This window comes from Myotis lucifugus, unplaced genomic scaffold, assembly GCF_000147115.1.
Source record: "Myotis lucifugus unplaced genomic scaffold, Myoluc2.0 scaffold_32, whole genome shotgun sequence".
Lineage (NCBI taxonomy): Eukaryota > Metazoa > Chordata > Mammalia > Chiroptera > Vespertilionidae > Myotis > Myotis lucifugus.
In genome coordinates this window covers 7,886,417-7,912,453 of record NW_005871080.1, presented here as the reverse complement: position 1 = coordinate 7,912,453, position 26,037 = coordinate 7,886,417, and the positions used below count along the sequence as shown (strand labels likewise).

The following is a 26,037-nucleotide window of genomic DNA, read 5'->3' as shown; positions in this document are numbered from 1 at the left end:
CTTAATTCATTAACCAATGGCACTGGTGTATCTTTATTGACAGCACAAAAAGTGAAGTGGTAATTTTAGGCACTTTCTAGATCATCAGAAGATTTTGATCTACAATAAAGCATAGTTTGTGTGTGTGTGTTTATTTGTCAGGTATTTAATTAACATACACAGAAAGTAGAGAGACTAGAACAATGAGTCCCATGTGCCCACCATGCATGTTTAACCATTAACAATATTTTATGCTTCATACATCCTCTTCCCACTTATTTACATTCTGAATTATTTTAATATAAAAACAACAATATCAGAAAATTAACATCACAAAATTAACAAAAATTCCTTAATATAAAGTTATTCTTAATCCTTTCCTCAAATATCCTTGTTTTCTTAACTGTATAAATGATTGCTCGGTACATTAAGGATCTAAAAGAGGTCTGCACATTGAATTTGGTTTGAATATTTTTTTTAATATGGGACTATTTCCCATTTTCCTAGTTTCTTAAATGATATTTACTACTTAAAGATCATTTGTTCTATAAAATGTCCCACATTCTACATTTGTCTGATTGAATATTAAGAATGCAGATAGCTTAACAACCTCCGAAGTGAAAAATAAGCCTTTTATTTTTTCTAAAAATTATTATGAACTTATGTATTTGTATACATTTATTGTATTTCAATCCATTGCAACCATTTTATTTTTTATGATGCTCAAATTTTTCCTTTCATCACTGGAAATCTCTTCAAGTTTGCTCCTAAGTACTCTGGACACAATCCTAAGAGTCTTGTCTGGTTTGACACGATGTTAGCTGCTCATTTTGTCAATTTCCTTTCTAGGACCTGGAAATAGAGGTCTACTTTAACATGAGTAAGACTTTTGAAAAAGAAATGTTTGCTTCTGTACATGTACCTTGGACATTTCCTGAATAACATGCAAGGTAAAATCATAAGCCTTAAGCAATATATCACCTCCTCTTGATGTTTCATAGATTAAACAGGGCTTGAGGAAAATATTTTTACAGAAAACAAAACAATTTCATGATATGAAGAAGTTTGTGTGAAATGTGTTTTTCCTGACTGGGAAATGTTTAATATAATCCTTGAATAAATAGATGCTAAATAAAGATGTAGCTGAGCAATGTAAGAATTTAACTCCCATGAATAGAAATAGTATTTTTCAACTTTTGGGAAACCTTCGCAACCTGGAGGTTTAGGTTTCCTGGCCTCCAGGTGAGAAGTTATAGCCATTGGTTTCCAAAATCCAGGCACCTGAATGTGATTAGAGGGATTTTTCAAGATAGTGAGATGTAATGCAGAATTGTGTAATCTTGATAAGAATGCCTGAAGACTGGGACAAAACAGTTCATGTGGGTTCTATCAATAGTAAAGACCTTTGGTTTCCCCCAAAGAGGCAGGATCTTAGTGGATACTGCAGGGAGTTGGACCTGAAATTCAGAAACCTCTGGAGCCCCCTGGAAGATTGTCTCTGGCCATGCCCACAGCCAGCCGAGGTCCTTCAGGAGGGGGAACTACATATGCATGTCAACCAAAGCAGCGGTGCTCCAGGGAGTCATGTTCCCCAGAAGGAGCCCCAGTGGCCACTGAGGACCATGGACCACATTTGTCCTTCATCTCTGACTGGATTTGATCGCACAAGTGCTGTGTTCTGGATATTAACATGCACAGTCATTAACAGAGAAACTCATGAGAAATGACTGTTGCTGATTTGCTCCCTGGTATTAAAAACTGAGGTCATCAGGTCATTTTAGATTTGATTGAGAAAAAATATAACCACATGTCATGTATTATTTTTAAAGCATCATGGATGGAGTAATTAATAGGTGAAAAACATAGATTCATAAATAACGAATTGTGTGAAGTAGCATAAATGTTAGCACAACCTAAGTTTACATAATTATCCAGAGACATTCTAAACATTTTCGCTTAAGCTGTGTGTACACAGGCCTTGTTATAAATGGATTGTGATTCATCAACTAAGCAAAGCTGAACCTGTGGTTTCATGAAAATTGATGACCTACACCGATGTCTTTGAGATTATATCTATGGAGAAAGAGACTGGGGAGAAGAAACTGTTTTAAATGCATAAAATATTAGTCCTGCCTATGGATACTGCAGCAAATTTATGAACACATTCACTAACAGCAAGGGCAGCAGCTAGAGGGAATAAGGTTTCCAAACATCCTATTCCCAACCGAGCCATTCACCACTTGAGGTAAAACAGATTATAAAATTGACTGTCAACAGTAGCACAAGCACTATTCCCTGTGCTGGGCGTGTGCGGCTCTGAGCTTAGACATAATACTTATCTCTCAGAGTGTCAGGAGCAAAGCACATTTCAGAGTGTCCTTGGATTAAACAATAATAATTATACGTGTGATTCTAAAACACCACTTTAGTTTTTGTTTGATGCTGCAAAGCTGCCTACCTCATCAGAGCCATCCGTGCAGTCAAAATCCCCATCACACCAAAACCTGGAGGAAACGCAGTCCCCATTGGCACAGAGAAAATCCTTCAACGTACAGGTCTGTGGCTCTGGGGACAGAAACAGCAGCACAGGGTTATCCTATTATATGCAACTGCATTTTAAAATTTAAATAACATACAACACGAGGTTAGCGTTAATAAAAAAAAAGTGGTTATAACTAATAAATCGTTTAGGAAAAATGTTTGATGAAGCATCTGAGGTACAAAATATAATGACCTTTCCAATTTATTTCTAAAGTCATGAATAGAAAGTGGCATTCTAGAGACAAATTGAAACAAAGACAAGAGATGAATAGCCCATTGTTCCATAAACATACAGCAGCAAAGTACAATAAAAGGCATAAAAAGCTACATATTATAATATAGCAGTAATCCTTCCTGGTTGTTGGAATTCTGAGTCATTTTATGTGTTTACTTGGAGTAAGACATTCTGTGAAACTCTGTTCTCACAGGGCTATTTCCTAACTGAGGAGTCTAGCCAGTGGTTCTTTACTTTCTACTATGCATTATAATGACTTTCTAATTCTTCAATTTTGTCCCCAGATACGCCAGAGTTCATAGAACAAGAAGGGCACAGGAGGGTATTATTGGACATGACTGGTGGATACAGGTGGAAGAGGCAGATGGAAGCTCTTTTTTTTTTTCTTTGAAAACTGCCTATTTGTTTATACAATTGTTTGCTTATGCCCTACGTAATTTACCTGTCATTTTGGGTAATTTTCCAGTTGTTGATTTAATGATGCTTACCATATCCCACACAGGACATAAGCCAAATAGTATGACTTGCTACCTGGCTTAAGTGGAATGTATTTCATCTGGACAGTAAAATAGGATTGCAGAAATTTGCCCCTGCAAGTAATCTCTAGGACTGCTGGGAATCACCCCTTGTTTAGTTTTTGTTCTCTAAACCGACCTGATATCCAGCATGATGAAAGACGTTTTTCTCTACTGGTTAACTGTATTTATAGCTATCTTACAAACAATAATATTCTTATTCGGGCGAAGGAGAAGAAGTAATTGGAATTACTTTTAAGGAACATCCATATGAGGCCTAATCTCCTACATAAAGATTGTGAATAACTCAGCCTGCATTTGAATATTGCTCTCACAGCACTTGGTTTCTTGCTATAGGGTAACATCTTGAATGCCTGGAATCATGAAAGCTCCTACATTTCTACATAAAGAACACTGCTGAGATCACTGGGGGAACAGTGGCAAGTGGAATATGTATCAGAACATTTTGTTATCACTTTATTTTAAAATGTGAACTTCAGGCTATAGAATAAGACAAGCTGCTATTTTGAAGAATGGAAAAAAGACACTAACTGGAGGATCCTCTTCATGTCTCAATACTCCTATGTGAGCATAACAATCGTAGCTTCTTTTACTTTTCGCCTTTGCCTATGTTTACATATATTATACAGTACTTGAATCTTAAAAAAACAACTGTATTAATATTAGTATTACTACTTATAACAGTAATAATTACTATCAGCTACTGATTGCTTATTTGGTATTAAGCACTAGGTGACATTAATGCTAAGTACTTGAATTACTTCATCAATCTGAAGTACTCTATAAGGTAGTGTTATTATTGGACCCTTTTTGGACAAGCAATCTGAGGCACAGAGAAGATAAGGAACTTACTCCAAATCACCCCGTATGCAGAAGAGCTAGTACTAAATCTGAACCTAGATGACCTGATACCAGGGCCTATGCTTCTTTGTTAGGCCATACTATTGCCTCCTGTACTGAGGAAGTAATTGCTTGCATATTACAGAGATGAATGGTAAATCCCTGAGAATTCAAGTTACTTGTCCAAGGCAAATGGCTAACAATGTCCATTTCATTTCATAAAAATCAAAGAGAACTGGTCATGTCCATTGATACTAGAGAAGGCAAAACAATCTCAGAAATAAACAGCTTTGAAAGCCATCTTGAACAAAATTGAAGTAACTACATTCAGAAAATAAAACTGATTTTTAAAGCCATATTGTTAGTGGCAGACCAGAAAGGTTTACAGACTCCAATTTCTCCATTGTGTATCCTACATAATAAAAGCCTAATATGCAAATCAACTGAATGGCAGAATAACCAGAGGAACGACTGGTCACTATGACACGCACTGGCCACCAGGGGGCAGATGCTCAATGCAGGGGCTGCCCCCAGCCCACAGGCCCCAGGCCAGCCAAGGCAGGTACCAGCAGAGGTGCCTCGATCGCCCTGCCATTTGCCCCGCAGAGGGTGGTGCCAGACCAGCCAAAGTGGGTGCCAGTGGGGGCCCCACAGATCGGCCCTGATCACCAGCCAGGCTTAGAAACCCTTCCCATGCATGAATTTCATGCACCAGGCCTCTAGTCTATATATATAAAAGCCCAGCGACCATTACAACACAACAACCAGAACAACCAGGACGACTGGTTGCTATGATGCGCACTGTGGCAGCCAACCAGCCTGATCCAGGCCCCGATCACCCCACCCCCAACCCCTCACTCTACTCCCACCCCACCCCCAGCCAGCCCAGCTCCATCGGCCCCCAACAGGAGGAGGAGCTGAAGCAGGGAGCATGGTGGGCAGCAGCTCAGCCGGAGTTGTGGCAGTGTTGGTGGTGCATACCACAGCCTCCCAAGCCCTGAGTTCTGTGGGGGAGGGGGCAAAGCAACAGGGAGTGCCAGCTGGTCCAGCCATCACACCTCCAAGCCCCTCAGCTGCCGTCACCGTGCCCGGGGACTGCCAGCCATGGCCATACCACCCGATCCCCAAGAAGAGCTGCTGCCGCTGGCTGGCCCCAGGTCCCAGTGGTTTGGGGACTGGGAGGAAGGAGAGGGTGAAGCAGTAATGCCAAAAGGGGCAAGGCCAGTGCTGCAGGTGGGGAGTCTGGCCAAGGGCTGGGCGCGGGGGTCAGGAAAGCGGTGCCCCAGGAACTAGGCTTGAATCCCGCCTGGTCACTGCCTGTTGTCATGGAAACTGCATCTATAGGTAAGGCGGGTGGGCAGGCAGGTGTCGCAGCCCCACAAATGGCATGGTGACCAGGGTGCCCAGACTGCTCCCTCTCCACAGTGTCCCTCAGCACCTTCCTCGCACTCCCCACCTTGAGCACCAAACTCCCCCGCCAGCCCCCACACATACCCCGCTTCACCACAAGTGACTATAAATGTTAGTAGATTGGTTGAAAACCTGAATTTCATTTTCCCAAAGACTTAAAAGAAAACAAAATACTATTAATTCTTTTATTTAATGATCATTATCCTGGCTTTTAAAATGGTCCTCGGAGGCAAACCGCAACAGCTGGTGCTGGAGTGCCTGTGTACAAGTTTCTTCCTTCTGCCATTGAGGTTGGGGCTGTTATGGGGGTGTCAGGGGCCTCTTGGCCAGTTGTGACGATTTGGGGGGGGGGTGTTTGCATGCCAGTGACCAGGATGCTGAGAACAAAGCTATGAGCAGGCCAGCGGCCCCTGAACTGGGCTCTGTCCAGGGCAGAGAGATGACTGTAACCAGCCCTTACCTGTTCCCTCCAGGAATCACCACACCTACTTCCTCACCATCCCCACCTCTCATCCTCCATTTCTCCCTCTCTCCACGCAGAAAACAGAAATCCCAGGGTGTGTATGTCTAGTTCAGGAGGGACAGCGTTGCCAGAGGGCTGGGGTTGCCTTTCGTTCCCATCTGCCCAGATTCAGAGAACACCAACTCTTGCAGGGAGCATTGAAACTTGCAACCCCTTCAGTGGCCAGCCTGGCTGTGGTGTTACAGGATTTGGGTGGTGAGTGGGAAAGGTTCAGCTTACCAGCAGTCTGGACTCTCCCGGGCTTTTGCCTTGGGTTCATCCTCCCTTTGCCTGGCTCCCCCGCTTCTGGACTAAAGTGCTCAGGTGCCCATAGGGGACCAGGAAGCCTGAGGCATCCTGGCCAAGGATTGCAGAAGGCCGCTGGCCTGGTAGTGCTGTTTTTCTAGGAACTGGGGAAGAGGATGCTGCGCTGTGTGCTCTGAGAAAGCTTTGTTGTGGTGGAATGGGAGTGTGTAGTTTTGGAAATGTAGCTTTCCAAGGCCTGGGGTGGTGGGTGCTCCCAGTGGAGGGGAAAGGCAGCGGGACTGGCCTTCGCGCTCTTGGCAGCTGATTTAGGAGAACCCCTTTCTTAAGCCACCGCCTCTTACTGGTCATGTGGCATGGCCTTAGACAGCTTTAACTCTGTTCCAGGTCAAGATTTGAGCTGAGAGAAGGAGGCTTGGGGTATGCGTTAAATAAAATGGCAACATTCTGAAGGGAAGAGAAAAAGCAACCATCTTACAAGCAAAAAAAGAAAAGAAAGACTTAAATCTGAAAAACCCATTTGTCCAATGTTAATTATTATATGAGAGGTTAGGGGTGGGGGTTGGGGTGAAGGGAGAAGATAAGACAAAGATGACCCCCTAGCCTGTCTTTCAACTTCTTCATCTAAGTAAAGTGAAAACAAAACTCTTTATCATTGCACATTAAGATGGCAAAAGATAATAGGTAAATAAAGGTACCTTTTTTTGTTGGGTTACCATTACCATTCTTTGATGAGGGTAGTTCATGGTTCAGAACCTTCATCCACCATCATCAAAGTAAATTATTTCTTTATAGACACGGCCTACATTCCATTAGTGTCGCCAGGGTCAGGGGATTAGGGAAAGGAAGCCAAGTGCCCAGTATTCAGTAATACTAGTACTATCCACTAAAATGAGTTACTATTTATACAATGTTTACAACTCCGGCTGTCATAAAGCAGGCACTTACAATTTTCAACATCATCATCATAATTATTATTATAGAAATATTGTACTTTGTTAGCTGTCATAGAGGTTTCCTATCCTAGGCAACAAATCTATCTATATAAAAGCCTAATATGCAAAGTGTCACCTCGGGAGTTCAACCGACCAGGAGTTTGATAGCTCACTATGATGTGCACTGACCACCAGGGGGCAGCGTGGAATGAAAGAAGACCCCGGCCAGCAGCTGGCAGCCAGGGAAGGAAGGCCCTGGCCAGCAGATGGAAGGCCCTGATCAGCCCTGATTGCCGGCCAAGCCTAGGGACCGTACCCATGTACAGATTTTGTGCACTGGGCCTCTAGTATTATTATAAACCCTTGGTGGTAAGTTAGAAAGTTATAGGAATGTGGGTGTAAGCATCAGAGGAGAATTCTTAGAATATAATTAGTATAACTGACATGCTATACAAATAATCTTCTGATATAAATTCAGTGTGAAAGTGCTAGAAATTCAAATAAGGCAAACAGCTTTTCTCTATAGATAAATCTTAATCTAGTTGATCAAATTACTTGGCATTTTTACATCGGTTGAATTGCTAGTTTCTAATAATGCAAAGATATGAGGACTTTGTTTGTACATCAATTACTTAGAAGGGATACATGCCATATATATTCTATTTGCTGCTGATAAAAATAGTATAGGTGTTGAGATTTTTCAAATATTTTAAATATTTGATATAGATTGTGAAATAATTTCAATGACAATAAAATGTTCTTGTTTTTAAAAGCAGAAATAATTGCTGAAGCAAAGTTTCCCTGCTGAAAACTTAACAAGGGAAATGGTCAGCAGATGATGATGAAATAACAACAGACTATCTCATGCAAATATAAGAAAATAGAAAGCATGTTAATTACAAAATATAGTTGGCAGTTAATAGTTCCACTACTATTAAACTATTCTCATATCTAAGCCTAGAGTGTTTCCAACACAGTTTTAAAAATTAAATTCATTAAATCAGACTCATAAACAAAGAAGTCCAAAAGCAACTTTAAAAATACATTACTAATTTGTAAAATCTGTCTTTAAATTTAGACATGAGATTATATTGGTTTTCTTGTTTAAAGAAAAGGGGGGAAATTGCAACAAAAAATAAAAATGCAAAGGCAAGATAACAAATATTTTTGGCTCTTGGACTAAAAAAGATAATGATCGGTGAGGAAAAACGAGAAGTGAAGACAAATGAAATAGACCATACTACTGATGTTCTTTTTCATGTTAAAAAAAGAAAAAGCCTTTTCATTATTTGGATTGATTTAGAATGAGTAGTGATAATTTAGGGGCTAAAACAATCAACAATACAGTCATTAAAACAAAAGGGTTATTTAGCATAATTCTAAAATAGGAATTTTTGTATGTATTTACACATCCATTTTTCTTAGGTCTCATGCTGAATGATATTTGATTGTTCTCCCTTCTGTCTTATAATTATTGAAACTAGAGGCCTGGTGCACAAATTTGTGCACTGGTGGGGTCCCTCTGGGTCGCCTGCCAAGATTGTGCTCCAGCTCACGCCCCCAGCCTTGCACCCCAGCTCTTGCCCCCAGCCTCGCAACCCTACAGCCCCACCTGGCACCCGACCTTGGCCTGGCGCCACCACCTCATCTGCTCCACCATCCTGCCTGTGGGGCAATCGATCAAGGTCCATCGGGGCCGGGCCCCCTGCCCGGCTCCCTCAGTGCCTGGTCACCGTCTGCGGGGCAATCAGCTGATGCCTGCAATGTTCCGTACCACCCCCTGGTGGTCAGTACACATCATAGCAAGCGGTCAAACTCCCAGTTGAACGACCACCCCAGGGATAATTTGCATATTAGGCTTTTATTATATAGGATGTGTAAGATGTCCATTTGATAATGTTCTGTTAACAGTGTACAAACTGAGTTAGATACAGGCCTTATCCTTTAGGAATTATTGTGGTTCAATAAGAACACAGAGACAAATATAAAGAGATAAGGACAGAAATATCTCTACAGATATCAAATACATAAATAAAATATTCTGCATAAAAATAAAAAATAAGAATACAGTAGTAATATTATAAATATGTGACAGGCACTGTGCTAGGCTCTGGAACATAGCACCACTGTAGACCATCTCCAGCTACTTAAATAGTAATTTAAGATAAATGTGATAAATAAATGAGGCAATGAAATACAGGAAGTATTGGCTGATAGAATGCTGTTATGTAAAAAAACAAAAAACACAATGCTGTTGTTTTTGAACTATAAGACTGATTAACTATCTCTGTTGAGTATGTTTCACTACTTAATATTAGCTTACAAATGATAATAACATACCACTACCCTTTTAGGTATATTGTTGTCATCTATATCTATACTAATAAAAGCCTAGGTGGCCCTCATGCCCTTGAGCCCTCGCGCCCTCATGCAACACCCTCACATCATCACAAGATGGCCTCCCCCACATTGTCACAAGATGGCCACCACAAGATGACCAGCAGGGGAGGGAAGTTGGGGGCAATCAGGCCTGCAGGGGAGGGCAGTTGGGGGTGATCAGGCCTGCAGGGAGGGCAATTGAGGGGGACCAGGCTGGCAAGGGAGGGCAGTTAGGGGTGACTGGGCTGACAGGGGAGGACTGTTGGGGGCGAATAGGCCTGCAGGGGAGAAAAGTTAGGGGCGACCAGGCCTTCAGGGGAGGGCAGTTGGGGCCAACCAGGCTGGCAAGGGAGGGCAGTTAGGGGTGACCGGGTCAGCAGGGGATGGCTGTTGGGAGCGACCAGGCTGGCAGGGGAGGGCAGTTAGGGAAAATCGGGCTGGCAGGGGAGCAGTTAGGCATAGATCAGGCTGGCAGGGGAGTGGTTAGGGGGTGATCAGGCTGGCAGGCAAAAGCGGTTAGGGGTAATCAGGCAGGCAGGCAGGTGAGTGGTTGGGAGCCAGCAGTCCTGGATTGTGAGAGGGATGTACCAGATGGGAGAGGGTGCAGGCTGGGCTGAGGGACACCCCATGAATGAAATTCGTGCACTGGGCCTCTAGTTTTATTATAATTATACATACAAAATCATAATAGTTTCAATAGATAACAAGAAAATAGAAATATCTTGATAGCATTTTAATACAGCAACAGTATTTTTTTCTAAGTCTGACTTCTATATGACTAATCTCTTGGTGTTCCTATAGATATATTGTATTATTTACTCATTCTTCAAAGACTCAGCTTCTCTATGTAGAACTGCTGGCATTTTCAGTCTTTAAACCTCATTTCTTCTGGCCTATTCAAGATGGTATCTTCAAACACCACTTTTTATCTAGATCCCTTGATCCTCCTATTATATATTTTTACATATTTGACATGTTCCCAACTCTTATACTTGTCCTGTGTATGCTTTCTTTTCTTCCATGTCACTACTCTAATATGCTTTATTCTAGTTCCCTATCATCTCTCTTCTGAACATTCATCAATATTACTTGTCTTAGGTCACGAGCTCAAAATTAAAAGGGTCCGAAGAGAGTCACACATAATTGGGTATTTTACATCGCAATGCTTGATACCACAACCACCTCTCTTGCTTTTCCTTAAGGCCTCTGTGGCTACAGTGATTTACCATGAACTTTTTACTGTGACAAGTGAGAGGCAGTATCCCTTCTTGTTTTCTTTCGTCAAAGGCTGCAAATGTCAGCAAAATGGTACTCAGCCGCTTAGGAAGCCCCAACAGTCAGAAGCAGGCATCTCAACCCTCAGTTCTTCTCCTCCTTTGTTCATTACAGCAGCGACCTAGCGTCTCACACATTGGAACAGAGGTTTTCTAAGGTTTAACCTCCAATACTGCCTTCCCATCTTCCCTCTCTTGCTCTCAATAACTTCAGTTATAGGGCATTTTCTCTCAGGTATAGTACACATAATTAACACTAAATATATCTCAAACTAAGTACTTACCTATTATATTTAAGCTCTAAAATACAAATAAATTAAATAGAAAGTATATACAAAATTCTTTCTGTATTTACTCTCCTTTTTCTACCTACCTTACTCCATTAGATTATTTATTTCACTGGGCAGAACCTGAGAACATGCCATTTAAAGATTATTTTTTAAATGACCAATTTAAGGAATCTAGAACACTCAAATGACTCTTTGCAATGCTTTCTACCTTCCTAAAGAATATGATCAGTTGGGAGATATCTATGTGAAGAGGGAGCAATAAAGATTTCTGTATTCAGAGTATTTCATAATAATAAAGATCCAGAGTTTTCATACTTAATGTACCTGACACTCAAACACTGGTCAGGTTCAGTTTTGAAAGTTATTCAAAGATTAGTTGATATTTTGCAAACTGAATAGCTCACTGGTTTATTGTGGCTGTAACTCTACTAACTGTAGGCTTTTATATAATAAAACATTAGGCGTTAATGTAAGAATTCCTATTTTGTTTCCTGTGTCTTGGGAAAGGAATCGTAGTCCCGTTTATAAAAGTAGACATTATTGTTATCATCAAATCCTTTTTGGAAGTAGTAGAATATAAATATTTAATAAATAGAATTCGATTATCTTATGTTAAACATGATTATGTAGCTTTTTCTTTTTTGGTTTAAAATGTAGTATAAGAAAGTACCAGTAAGAAATATATTCAGAAATTAATGCTAGAATATAGAAATACTGTCACCATTTTACATATCCCCATCGTTTTTAGAAAATAAATTTGTTGGATAATTATTATGTTTTGAATTTACTACATAGAAATGCAGGAGGCAGATAATGATAATAGTGTTATTCTGTTTTCAGAGAAAAGCTTCCTGGATAAATATGGTGTTCACCACTCCGGAGAGAATAAATGAATTTCCCTGAAAGAAGCTCATGGGTGGATTTGTAATGGGAAAGAATTTGAGACTGAAATGAAATGAATACCATCCATTGAAGAATGGTATGTTTTGTGCTGTCTCCATATCACTCAGCTCTTTGTATGAGCGTGCATCCAGCGCTTCCTCTCTGCATACTAATGGGGTGCATTAAGCCTCATGATACTTTCATACCAATTCTGATAACTATGAGAAAATAACTCCCACGGTGAGCATTTCAAAAATTCTACCATTTGAAATTCAGGTCAATTTAGTCTGAATATTCTCGTCCAAATGTGAATATATGTATAAAAATGTGAGCTGCCGGACAGATAGGTTCATATTCATACCATCACTGAGCTTAAAATTGCTATCTGGCATTCTGACTAGGCTGCCAGCTCTCAACATTCTCAAGAAAGTGTTACTTACTGCAGTTTTCTTCGTCTGAATTATCACTGCAGTCATTTTGGCCATCACACCGCCAGTGATCTGGAATACAGTTGTTGTTTTTACACTGGAATTCATGGGGTCCACAGGTTTTCTTATCTGTAATAGAAAGAACCAGAGTTTTCATTGTTGACTTCCATGAAAACCTCCCTGACAGTATTCTCACTGCCAGGCCAATTCCAGAGCATATAACATTTCCTCAGAATTTGATTAAATTCTAACTCAGAAGGATTCCCTAGGAAAACTGAAGGCAGATAATGAATAAAATTCATCTTTCTGTCTTGTTTTATGTTGTTATAGGTCATATTTTCATCACAAGCTAATTACAAAGCAATTGTTCAGCTCACCCATACAAACTCAACACAAAGCACCAATTAATGAAAACAAATGAACATCAAAATTATCCCAAACTTCCCTTCTCTTTAGCACACTCCCTCCCTATGCCACCTTCTATTTATGCTATAAAGCAGCAAAGGAAATGGTTATCAATCAGACTCTGAGGTTGTCATCTTGTCTTTCTCCCCACGGAGCTCTTATTCATAATCTCCCTATAGTCAGCTGCTCCAATTTCATAAATCATAATAGTGCACAACATGCAAACCTTGACAATTAATAAAGTGCCATCTCACTGGAACATCTAAACAATCTCAATGAGTATCAGGAGAGGTATTAACTCGCTCTTCACTTTACAAATGACAAAACAGAGACTCTTAGAAGTTTATGAACTTGATGAATTTTCACTACCATTAAATGGCACAGCCAATATAAAAAAGTATGCCTTTATTCCTGATTTAGTGCTTTTTTAGAACAAATCTATGTCCATATGAGCCAGTTTCAGAATGCATGTAATAGGAATTTTTTAATGTTTAGGTCATATATTTTAAAAATTTCTTTGAATAATATCTAATTGTACATAGTCTAAAACAGTACTTAAATTTTAACATGCATATTTATAAATCACTTGGGAATTGTGCTAAAATAGAGGTAATGATTGAGTAAATCTGGATTTCTAACAAGCTCTTTAGTGATAACATTGTTCTTAGCAAGGTTCTAAATCATCAAGATGATATAAATTCAATAACATAAAAATAATAAAATTATACGCACTAGTATACAAATTAAACACATTTCTTTCCCTTTCATATACTTAGATACACTCCTTATTCTTAGACATATTAAAGAAAAACAGTGAAATGTTTAACAATTTAGACTGGTGAAATAAATTAACTAAAGGAGAAGATCAGCTCTTTGGTGATGGTTGCTATACTTTACTTCAAAATGTGTATTATATAATTGAGATTCAAATAGGATTTTAAAAGCAAAAGTGATTTATATATAATTATAAAAATTAAATAATGAACATCTATTGAGAACTCAGTCTACCTCTTAGCTAAACATTTTCATAAATATGATCACACTCAATCTTTCTAACATCTGTAAGATGTATTATTACATGCATTTAAATACCAAGAAACGTAAGTCTTAGAATTTAAGTTACTTCTCCAATCTTATAAAGCTATTAAATGACAAAAGGGAAATTTATATACAGATTCCACTCCAGAATATTCTACATTTCTGTAGAAATTCTCATGATAGATTTCAAATACATTTTTCAACTAAATAGATAGATGATAGATAGATGATTGATAGATAGATAGATGATAGATAGATTGATAGACACCCCCACATTCTCTTCCCTTTCTTCTTTCCTTTCTGCCTTCATGCCTGTCTACCTGCTAATGATGACTCAGAATGTAATGTGTGTCACTGTGTTGTATGCTATGTTTTATAATATATCCTGTTTGCCTGTGTCATATATAGCTTTAAATTTTAAAATTTGCTTAATATCTACAGAATTTCTAATGTAGCATTCTACACATCTCAGACAATCAAGAAATATGTCAGAATGGTTGGAATTTGAACAATGACCATTAAAAATATAGGGTTTGGTACTAAACTATTTCAATGGTTACTTCATTTTAGTAAATAAAACAAACTCTTCTGAATCTATTACTTTATTTTTTAACATTGGTTTATGTATTCCTTGTCATGTTTTCCTTGCATTATTCCTTTTTAAAAATGTTTTTATTGATTCTAAAGAGGAAAGAAGGGAGTGGGAGAGAGAGAGAAACATCAAAATGTGAGAGAAACATTGATCAGCTGCCAGTACACGCCCCCTATTTGGGTTTGAGCCTGCAACCCAGGCATATGCCCTGACTGAGAGTCAAAACAACATTTTTTTTGGTGCTTGGGATGATGCTCAACCAACTGAATCACACTGGCCAGGGCTGGTTTCATTATTTGTAAATATTGTTTTAAATTTTTAGAATATATAATGTAAGAAAAATCAGACTAGATCAGACAAACAGATCATGTGACCTACTATTAAAACATTGCCTCCAAGCAATTCTCCATGACTGTAAATGTTAACAAGTGGTACTGAGCATCAATACAACCCATTTTTTTTAGTTGTTTACCCTAAATCCTATTTGTATTTTTTTGTTTGTTTAAACGTTTGTATCATATTTTGTGTTTGAAAGAGTTCTGTACTTATTTTTTAAGAACAAGTTACAGTTCATTTCTAAGATGTTCATTTGGGGCATTCAGAAACAGTAACATGGAAAGGTTAATTGCCTTCTGTAAGGTTATTCAGATTTTATGTTTCCAAGTTATTTAATTTTGGGATCCATAACATTATTAATTAAAATTACAAATACAAACTATATCTGTATTTAAAATCTATTTAGACATGTTTGAAGACATATATATATATAGTGATATTTTAATAGGAAAATGTATGAGCAGGGTCTAAAAGAGTGGTTCTCAAGTTGGCTCTGCATTAAAATCACCTGGGGGATTTAAAAAATTCCTTGTCATTCCATATGTCACATCAATATAATCAGAGTCTCTGGGTGGAGCCCAAACATCAATATTTGTATTAAAGTTAGCCTGTAATTCCAATGAACAGCCAAGATTGAAAATCAATGGCCCATAAAACTAATTGCAGAACAGAATATATGTAATCCCACATTATAATACTCTAGTGTAATTAATATAAACTGTTCAGAATATACAGAGTTTTCTATCAATTCATATTGTTAAATAGCATTGAAAAGTGTATTACTTTGGGTATTGGAAATATAGAGAATGCAAATATAGCACAGTCATGCGCCATTTAATAGGAATACATTCTGAGAATTATTAGCCAATTTTGTCACTGTGCAATCATAGAGTTCGCTTTCACAAACCGAGATGGTAAAGCCTACTGCACACGTAGGTTACATGGTAGAGCCTACAGCTCTTACACTACAGACTATACAACATATCACTGTACAAAACTGCAGAAGATAAAGTCAAGCACAAGAGAAAGTGATGCAATTAACAGATATGGTAAACAGGAGATGTATGAGGCTGCCGCCAGTGTAACATGGCACACTGTTTTACAACAAACATTTTTATATAAGTAAAAAGAGTACACTCTAAAATAATGATTAAAAATATAATATAATACATAAACCAGTAATATAGTTGTTTACTATCAAATACTATATGCTGTTCGTAATTGTATGTGCTATACTTTCCTATGACAGGCAGAGCAGTATATTAGTTTATACCTGCATCACTAAAACACCTGAGAAGTGTGTTGCATTGTGACATTGGTTGATAGGAAATTTTCAGCTCCATTATAGTATTATGGGACTAACCATATGTGGTCCATCCTTGTTTAAAACATCATTACATGGCATATGAATATATTTGAAAACTATGTTATTGCTGTTCATTATGCCTTCACATTAATTGTAGATACTAGTAAAAGTGTATGCTCCCAGAATGCTGGGGTAAAGGACTGGCAAAGTGTAAAACTCTATGTAGAATACGCTGCAATACTTTTGGTTCTTGTATATGTGGGATGGGACATTTCCGAAAAGAGACACAAGAATCTGTTGACAGAGATGCTTTTGGATCAAGAACTGGGGAAGTGGATTGGGAAATGGGGTAAAAGAGAATTCAGTTTCTCTTTATACTGAAAGGTGTTAAAAGGAATTGACAAAGTCCTGGAAGTAAAAGTGAATTTAGGGAAGCCATAGGATTCAAGGTCAGTAGATATGTTTAATTATATTTTTATAGATTGGCAATATCAAAAATAAAACGTTAAAACCTTTTACAATGGTATCAATAAAATGATTAATACCTATGAATTAAACTTTTAAAATCTGCATAAGACATTCATACTGGAAACTATACAACATTGCTGAGAGAAATTGAATAATGCCTAAGAAAATGCAGTGCTAGGTCACTCACATAGACTAGAAAACTCAGAATAGTTAAAACTTTCTCTCAATTAAAATATAGAACTAATGCAAAACTTATCAAAATTCCAGAAAGTTATTTTGAAAGGAACAGATTATTGTGAAATTATCTTGAAATGAAAAGTATCTGGAATAATCAACCAATATTGAAAAAGAACAAAGTTGGAGAATTTACAGTACCTGATTTCAAGAGTTACTATAAGGCTACAGTAATCACAAGAGTGCAGTATTGAACAAAATGAAACCAGAAATATAGGCGTACATATGTGATCAAATGATTTTCAGAAAGATCTCGCCAGTTTAATGCAGAAAGGAAAAGTCCCTTACAGCCCATATAGCTATCTAGTTGAAACAAGTGGCTATCCATACGAAAAATATAAATCTTAACCTATCATATTTTATTGCTTTACACACACAAAATCAGAGATTATTATAAGTATAATATGAAACTTCCAAATTATAAAAAAAAAAATTCATAATCTTGGAATAACTAAACACAAAAAACATTAAAAACAGAGAAATATTGGTAAATTGGACTTAAACAAAACTTCCTTTAAACCTCTTTCTGGAAGTCCCACATAACACTTTTGCTTACATTTCAATGGTCAGAACTTAGTCACATGATGACAGCTAGCTACAAGGGGAGCTGGGAAATGTGATGACTTATTCCAGGTAGCAATCTATCAACCTAAGGTTTAGGATTCTGTTTCCAAGAATGAAGTAAACATGGTTATAGAGATCAATTTATGAGTCTCTGTCAATAAACTAACAAGGCAAATTAATGCCATCAAGAGGACATCTATAGATACTGAAAGAGAATAATTCTTTTCTTTGGAGATTGCAGGTATTATACCCTCAAGTTTCCTTGGGTCATTTTTTTTAAATGGGAAGAAAGCACCCATTTCAGAAGACACCAGTAAAGAGCTTAGAAATGTAGAAAATGAATATAGGGTACTTATAACTCTATGTGAGTACTTGAGTCCAAATTGTATCTAAAGTCAACTCCATCCACTCCTTGGAATCCAGGCAGACAATGTATTTTACTACTAGTTTGTGTTGATCTTCTGTCTTTTATAAGCTAGAGTCCTAACTAAGGCAAACACCATACTATCTTTTATTGCTTAAAATTCTTATGGATTTCTAATATTAATGTTCTTATCTGTATGTGCTGGTTTATATAATACCTAGCCTATTTCATTGGTTTCTAATTACCTGGGGAATATAAATCTCCTTTCACAAGAAAACCAGAGTCAGTATCTATTTAAAAGTGATTTGCAAACCCAGGCTTCCATGAAGATGGGAGATAACATAAACACAGTTTTTGAGCATATTCTCTGCATGACATATGTTATTACAGTTTCTAGTGATATTGATTATCTGGAAAGCTGCAGGTTGCTTTGCATTGCAAAGTGTTTGGTGGATCTGAAAATTCATTTCATGTTACTGCCCATCAGCCAGGGTGATATTCCTCAATGAGCACTCACATATACAACCTATTCTGCTAGGAGAAGTGAGTAGAATACGTGGATGCATCAGCGGTTGAAAACAACAGTGCCAGCTACAGCTTGTTCCAGTGGAACCCTGCAACGTCCGTTCTGTGTTTGAATTTTTTGTTATTTTTTTAACTTTTACATTATTCTTCCAGGTAGAGAGGAGAAAGGTTTATAAAGTAAAAAAATTACCAATGACATATTTTCTTTATGAAGAGGTAAATCTATAATAAGCTAGCTCGCTAGACACTCCAATAATGACATTTTAAAAAACTGTGTGTCAATGCAATGCGATTTTCAGTGTAAATTTTTGAATTTGCATTATGCAGTTTTAGAAAGTGTTGTATAACATCCTGTAATGCTATCTGTTGCACCTGACACCAATTTGTGATTTTTTTGAAGAAATTTTATTGTAGCTTTAAATTTGTTGGGGGTGAGGAGAGAGTAGTTATTATTTCATCTTTTGCCAATAGACTCTGTACATCATGTGCCAAACTTCTGCTTTTTGTTCATAATTCTTTTTTCAACAGCCTGTCATAATTTTTTAGGATTATTGAGAAATAATTGACATATATCACTGTCTAAATTTAAGGTGCACAGCTTGATGGTTTGAGTTACATATATGTGAAATGATTAGTAAGACCTTAATTGTTGAACTTAATTCTTTCCAGAAGGCTCTTTGAGAAGTGATTTGTTCAAAAACCAAATCATTTTTTCCCACTAGGAATAATGTAAATTGAAATAATCCATTCCAGGCTCACAAATGCCTCCCTGTTTTCACCTTTCTTATATATAGTACATAGCTAGTATACTGTTTAACCTATAAATAAACACTTCTTTTCTTAAATTTATTGAACCACTTCCTATTAGCCTTAAATGAATCACTTTCAGCATTTGTTCTAGGGGTATCTTTCAGGTCAGTAGGAGCTGTCTTCACTTTTTCACATATCACTGGCTATCTGCTTGTTTATCCAAATCAACAACAGTTTTTTGTGTTTTTTTATTTTTTTATTTCTTCAGTTGCCTGTGATCGTTGTTTCTTTCACAACCTTAGCAGCATTAGCACTCTTGATGGCTTATTTATGTTTTTAAATTGTGCTAATAGTTTTAATTTGGCACAAAACTATTAAACTAAATAGTTACATTAACCCAGTAACAAAAACATTCCCTTCTTTGCTGCCTAGAGATGCTTTTTGTCATACTGAGGTATCAGCATGAAAGGGTAGTCAAATTGAAAAGGGAAGTTCTGGTCAACATCCTAGACATTTTTTCCATGAACAACTTGGTTGAGAACTAAATTTTTTCCAGATGGGAGATGTTTGAGAACCGAGGCTTTTCTGTATTACAGTAGGTTAAGTTAACATACATCTTCTTCTATGGATACAATAAAAAGAAAAAAAGGAAGACAATTTCCTGTGATGAGATCTCTTAGGATTTACTCTGGTAACAACTTTGCTATATATCACCAAGCAGTGTTACCTATAGCCATCATGTTGTACATTACTAGTACTGATCCTAGCTAATAAAATAGTAATATGCAACTTTGCTATATATCACCAAGCAGTGTTACCTATAGCCATCATGTTGTACATTACTAGTACGGAGGGCAGTTAGGGGTGACTGGGCCAGTAGTGGAGGGCAGTTGGGGGTGACCAGGCTGGAAAGGGAGGGCAGTTGTGGGGGACCATGCCTGCAGGGGAGAGCAGTTAGGGGTGACCAGGTCAGCAGGGGAGGGCAGTTATGGGAACTCAGGCTGGCAGGGGAGCAGTCAGGCATTGATCAGGCTGGCAGGGGAGTGGTTAGGGGGTGATCAGGCTGGCAGGCAGAAGCAGTTAGGGGCAATCAGGCAGTCAGGCAGGTAAGCAGTTGGGAGCCAACAGTCCTGGATTGTGGAATCGGGCCTAAACGGGCAGTTGGACATACCTCAAGGGGTCCCAGATTGGAGAGGGTGCAGGCTTGGCTGAAGGAATACCCTCCCCACCTCCCCGTGCACGAATTTCATGCACCGGGCCTCTAGTTTATATTATAACTGAAAATTTATAACTTTTGATCACTTTCCTCTAATTTCCCTTTTGCCTACCTTCTGCCTCTAGTAACCACAAGTTTGATCTCTTTTTTGTATGAGTTTGTTCGATTTTTTTTTAAAGATTCCACATATAAGTGAGATCATACAGTTTTTGTCTTTATCTGACCTATTTTATTTATCATACTGCTCTCAGGTCCATCCATGTTGTCACAAATGGTATGATTACCTTGGTTGTTTTTGTATTTTGTGTATGTGTGTTTATGGTTGAATAATACAGCAGGTCCTCAAGTTCTGTTTTATTCAATCTCATTTCATGATAATGTTGATGAGATGTGTAGGATCTTAACTCTTGTTTATATCAATTAGTCTATGGTAATATTGTTTTGTTATATATCTTTTTCTGCAGTTTTAATAACCTATTGACATTGTGCATATACCACAACTTCTTTTTGCATTCATTAATCAATGGATACTTAAGTTGTTTCCATGTCTTGGCTATTGTAAATAATGCTGCTATAAACATGAAGTGCAGGTATCTGTTTAAGTTAGTGTTTCTATTTCCTTGGGATATATTCCCAGAAGTGAAATTGCTAGATTATATACTAGTTCTATTTTTAATTTTTTGAGGATCCTGCAGACTGTTTTTCATACTGGCTGTACCAATTCACATTCCCATCCACAATGCACAAAGGTTCCCTCTTCTCCACATCCTCACCAGCATTTGTTACCATCTTTTTGATGATGGCCATTCTAACAGACGTGAGGTAATATATCATTGTGACTTAATTTGCATTTCCCTAATGACTAGTGATGTTGAACACAGCCTGTAGTCTTGACAGACTGGTCGCTGTTTGTGGACCACAAATGAGGAGAACCCAAATCTCTACAATAAAAGTTATATGTAAGGTATCCCTTTTCAGAATCATTCTTAATCCAAATACTTTTTAACATAGTTGATTACATTTGTTTAGTTGGTATAACCCTATTGATAAGAGTCACTAAACAATTGCTCAATTCACTTTACAGTTTTAGATGGACATCAGACTCTGATCTGGTGGGAAGAATGAGATATCACAAAAATGAGGTATCTCAGCATTAAAGTCAGAACATGATTTGAGTCCTAGGTTCCTACTCATGTACAACCTAGAGTAATTACTTACCTTCAGTTTTTTGAAAGCTAAAAATTGATGTATAATTCATTCTAATACATACAACTGAACATAAGCTCAATGAAGAGAAGCTAGTGATAATTAATAGTACTAATTATTAACTAGTTACTTATCTATATAAAAAAAAGCCTAAGTGACCATTATGGCAGAACAACCAGAACGACAGGTGGCTATGACAAGCACTGATCACCAGGGGGCAGATGCTCAACGCAGGAGCTGCCCCCTGGTGGTCAGTGTGCTTCCACAGTGGGAGCGCCACTCAGCCAGAAGCCAGGCTCATGGCTGGCAAGCACAGCGGTGGTGGCAGGAGCCTCCCGTCTCCACGGAAGCACTAAGGAGAAGGGAGCCAGGTGGTAAAGAGTGAGCAGGTGGGCAATCAGGAGCAAGGGGTCCCAGATTGTGAGATGGCGCAGGCCGGGCTGAGGGACACCCCCATGCACGAATTTGTGCATTGGGCCTCTAGTGTAGTAATATTATTAAATAAATAGATAACCATTTAGTAAATAAAAACTAATAAATAGTAAATTAAAATGTAAAAGAAGTGGATTATAATACCAATTTTATAATAAACAAGCTATATGAACTTGGGAGGAAGAAAAGTGATATTTATTTAAAACTTCTATGTTGCAGGCAGTGTTTTAAATGCTCTATATTTATTATCTTGTTGTTTTAAGTGAATAAAAGGTTTTACTACAACTTTGTAAAACATTCTATTTATTTTATGTGCAAAGACCAAATATTGGTAACTTGTTCAGGTCACACATAAGTATTAGAGCCATTAAGACATTTAAATGCTGTGGGAAAACACATTCCTATCTAAAATTTTAAAAGGTTACATGATCCCTGAGGTCTTTTAAATGAAAATGTGTTTTACTTTTTTTATTTGTATATATCTTTAATTATCAGGTCTATAAAACATTTTTTGTTTCAATATAATTGTATTTCTTGAAAAATTGCATTTTATAAATTGTAAAAATTTATATAAGTAACATACTTTTTATGGAAATGTAAGACAATGTAATAGTATATATATATGTATATATATATATATATATACACATATATAAAAAGAAACAAATAGCTTATAGCTACACAACACAGAGATAAAGTTGATTATGTTTCTTTATGACAATAAGTTAATAAAATTTTGTACACTGCCTATTTCACCAAAAATTATAAGGAAATAATTTTCAGCCCTAGCTGGCTTGGCTCAGTGGATAGAGCATTGGCCTGTGGACTGAAGGGTCGCGGGTTCAATTCCGGTCAAGGGCACATGCCTGGGTTGCGGGCTTGATCCCCAGTAGGGGGTGTGCAGGAGGCAGCCAATCAATGATTCTCTCTCATCATTGATGTTTCTTTCTCTCCCTCTCCCTTCCTCTCTGAAATCAATAAAAATATATTTTTAAAAAAAGAAATAATTTTCATAGGTCATTAAAATCCTATATAATAAAAGCGTAGTATGAAAATTGTCCCTTTGACCTAGAGGTTGTCCAGGAGTTCGACCAGAGGATGGGGCTGGCTTGGGGAAGGGAGGGAGGCCCTAGCTGGTGGTGGCAGTTGGGGGAAGGAAGGGATGTCCCAGACGGTGCCGGCAGCCACGAGGGACCCTACCAGTGAACGAATTTCATACACTGGGCCTCTAGTTTTTATATAAATCAGTTTTATGATTGTACTAGAGGCCCGATACACAAAATTCATGCAAGGGTAGGCATTCCTTCCCCCAGCTGCTGGCACTAGCTTCCCTATGACACCCAGGACTCAGGCTTCCCTTCCCCACCCAAGACCCGGGCTTCCCTCTGGCACCTGAGACCTGGGCTTCCCTCCAGCCACTGACAGGCACCTGGGACTCGGGCTTCCCTCACAGCCCTGGCTTCATCCGGAAGGTCATCCGGGAGGATGTTTGGTCTAATTAGCATATTGTGCTTTTATTATTATAGATAATATTTATCTTGTGGATATACCTTAGTTTAGTAAAACAGTCCTCTAGAGTTTGGTTTTCAATTTTTTTTACCAATTTGAATAGGAAGATAATTAATATTTACAATAAATATGCTTTCTTTACAATTGTGTCAATATCTGTTTCAAAATAACTTTTATTTAGTGACAGTCATCACATATTACAGTGCCTTAGTAAAAGAGTATGAGGGAGAGAGCAAGCAGTCAGACAGATTCTCATAAGCATAAGGATTTATATGTGGTTATATGGTTATGTTTATCATTGCATTTTAAACTATGTCTATTTGATATCTTGGAGAAATAGGTTCCAAAACTTAAAAAAAAAAGTTATTTCACATTATTCTTATTTTTTACTGCTAGGCATCTCTGTAGAAAAATAATTCTAACTGTATAGATTATAATAAATTGCGTATCTTTGGTGTGCTATTGTGTATGTATGTGGGAACATTAAGAACAATCATAGTTTTCAAAGAAAAATCTCTGTTTTTGAGCAACTGCTCTAAATCATTTATCTACCCAATATGCTTTGGAAATAAATAATAAATTCAGTCAAGAATGTTGAAGTAAAACTTGTGCCAACAAGTTGAATAGCAAACCATTCAAATACGTATTGTTTTTTCTTCTTTAACACTTCTATTTTGTGGTTTCAATTTTATCTAAAATTTAGTACCTTAGCCCTGGCTGTGTAGCTTAATTGTTTGGAGTGTCCCTGCTGATCTCTTTCTTTGTTGGCCATCAAAGATAAGAATATTTAATATGCATCTAGAATGCAGGTTTATTTTATTTTCTTCTCCACATCTCAAATAACTTAGAGAATTTATAGTTTATATTGCTAACAGGGCCTGAAATAAATATTTTTCCTCTCTGGAGGACAGTGTGGATGTAAGGAAAGCATGTTTAAGCAACACCATTGTCTAGTGGGCAATTTCACTTTTGCTAACCTAAATTCTCTATTGTCAACTCATGTTTTATTTTCATACACAAAATCATTTCAATAGAGAAGATTATAGAAAGTAGGGATAATAGCATGGCCTTTGTTTTTAAGGCTTTAAAGAAATTATTAAAAAAGGCTGCCCTAGCCAGTTTGCTCAGTGGATAGAGTGTCTGCCTGTGGACTGAAGGATCCCAGGTTTGATTCCAGTCAAGGGCACATGCCAGGTTTGCGGGCTCGATCCCCAGTAGGGGGCGTGCAGGAGGCAGCTGATCAATGATTCTCTCTCATTATTGATGTTTCTATCTTTCTCTCTCTCTCTCCCTTCCTCTCTGAAATCAATAAATATATATGAAAAGAAAAGAAAAGAAAAGAAAAGAAAAGAAAAGAAAAGAAAAGAAAAGAAAAGAGAAGAAAAGAAAAGAAAAGAGAAAAGAAAGAGGCTAACAAGAGGAAATGGAAGCAGCTGTGTTTGATGATGGTGACTGATGCATATGAGTTTTAGACTATAATCTAATATATGGATTCATAATAACATGGCCTCATGTCCCTTATGTACTTAGACACAGTCTTCACAATTCCCTTTTTAAATGTTTAAAAATAAATTTAATGCATATTTACATCTGATATCAGCTGAATAAAAAGGTTTGGTTGAAAATGTATGGTGGTAGCCAAAGTGGACAACACACTGAGCTGTTCAGTATAGAGATGTCCTAGACTCTTTAAACCCCAAGTTTTAAGACAAAGTTTTGCTCTGGTATATGGATTTGAAGCATATGATATCTCCTATCCTGTGTACCTACCATACTTGTCCATGCTGAGCCAATGACTTTTAAATGTAAGCATATGTGACTCTTTGCTTAGCCCCAATCTGGAAATGTCTTTCCAGGCATTAATGCTCTTCCCTTTCTGCTCCTTCCCTAAAGCAATGGCTGGCAGGAGTTGCTGAATAAATATGTCAGCTCTATCCTTTTTTCTACACTATCCCAAAGTTTCCTGGTAGAATGGATCTCCTTCTTCCAGTAATCTGCACAGTAATGAACCCTCTATTCTTCTTTTCCTTCTGTAGTTAACTTCCCCACCATCCTACCAGTGGTTTCTAGATTCATCTCACCAGTAAACTACTTGTACTCATATCTTTGTGAGTGCTTGTGCTAATTCTGGGAAAACACAACTTAACAAAGGATTTATGTAATCATTTATTTTAAAAACATGCACAAGGCTGACCATGTAATAGGCACTGTCCTGAGCTTATAGGACTTATACTAATGAACAAAACAGACATAAATCTCTACCCTCATTGAGTTTATATGCTAATGGGAAGTGGGGATTTGAAAGATTAGCAAGAATAAAAAATAAATTATTATTGATTCAAGGGTAAGAAATGCTACAGTGATTTAAAAAAAAAGAAGGGGGTAGGGAATGTGTGCAGAGGGGAAATTTTTTTTTTTATAATATATATTTTATTGATTTTTTTACAGAGAGGAAGGGAGAGGGATAGAAAGTCAGAAACATCGATGAGCGAGAAACATCGATCAGCTGCCTCCTGCACATCTCCCACTGGGGATGTGCCTGCAACCACGGCACATGCCCTTGACCAGAATCGAACCTGGGACCCTTCAGTCCGCAG

General features: G+C 37.7%; 1 protein-coding gene across 1 annotated transcript in view; it reads right to left on the bottom strand.

Moving 5' to 3' along the window:
* LRP1B (LDL receptor related protein 1B) overlaps positions 1 to 26,037 on the bottom strand; it is a 1,324,618-nt gene that overhangs the window by 133,802 nt on the left and 1,164,779 nt on the right. Inside the window, exons 63-64 of the mRNA XM_023752441.1 lie at positions 12,508 to 12,624; positions 2,438 to 2,544 (exon numbers count right to left, since the gene is read on the bottom strand). Of these exons, the coding sequence (XP_023608209.1) occupies positions 2,438 to 2,544; positions 12,508 to 12,624 (224 nt within the window). The remainder of the gene's footprint in view (positions 1 to 2,437; positions 2,545 to 12,507; positions 12,625 to 26,037) is intronic.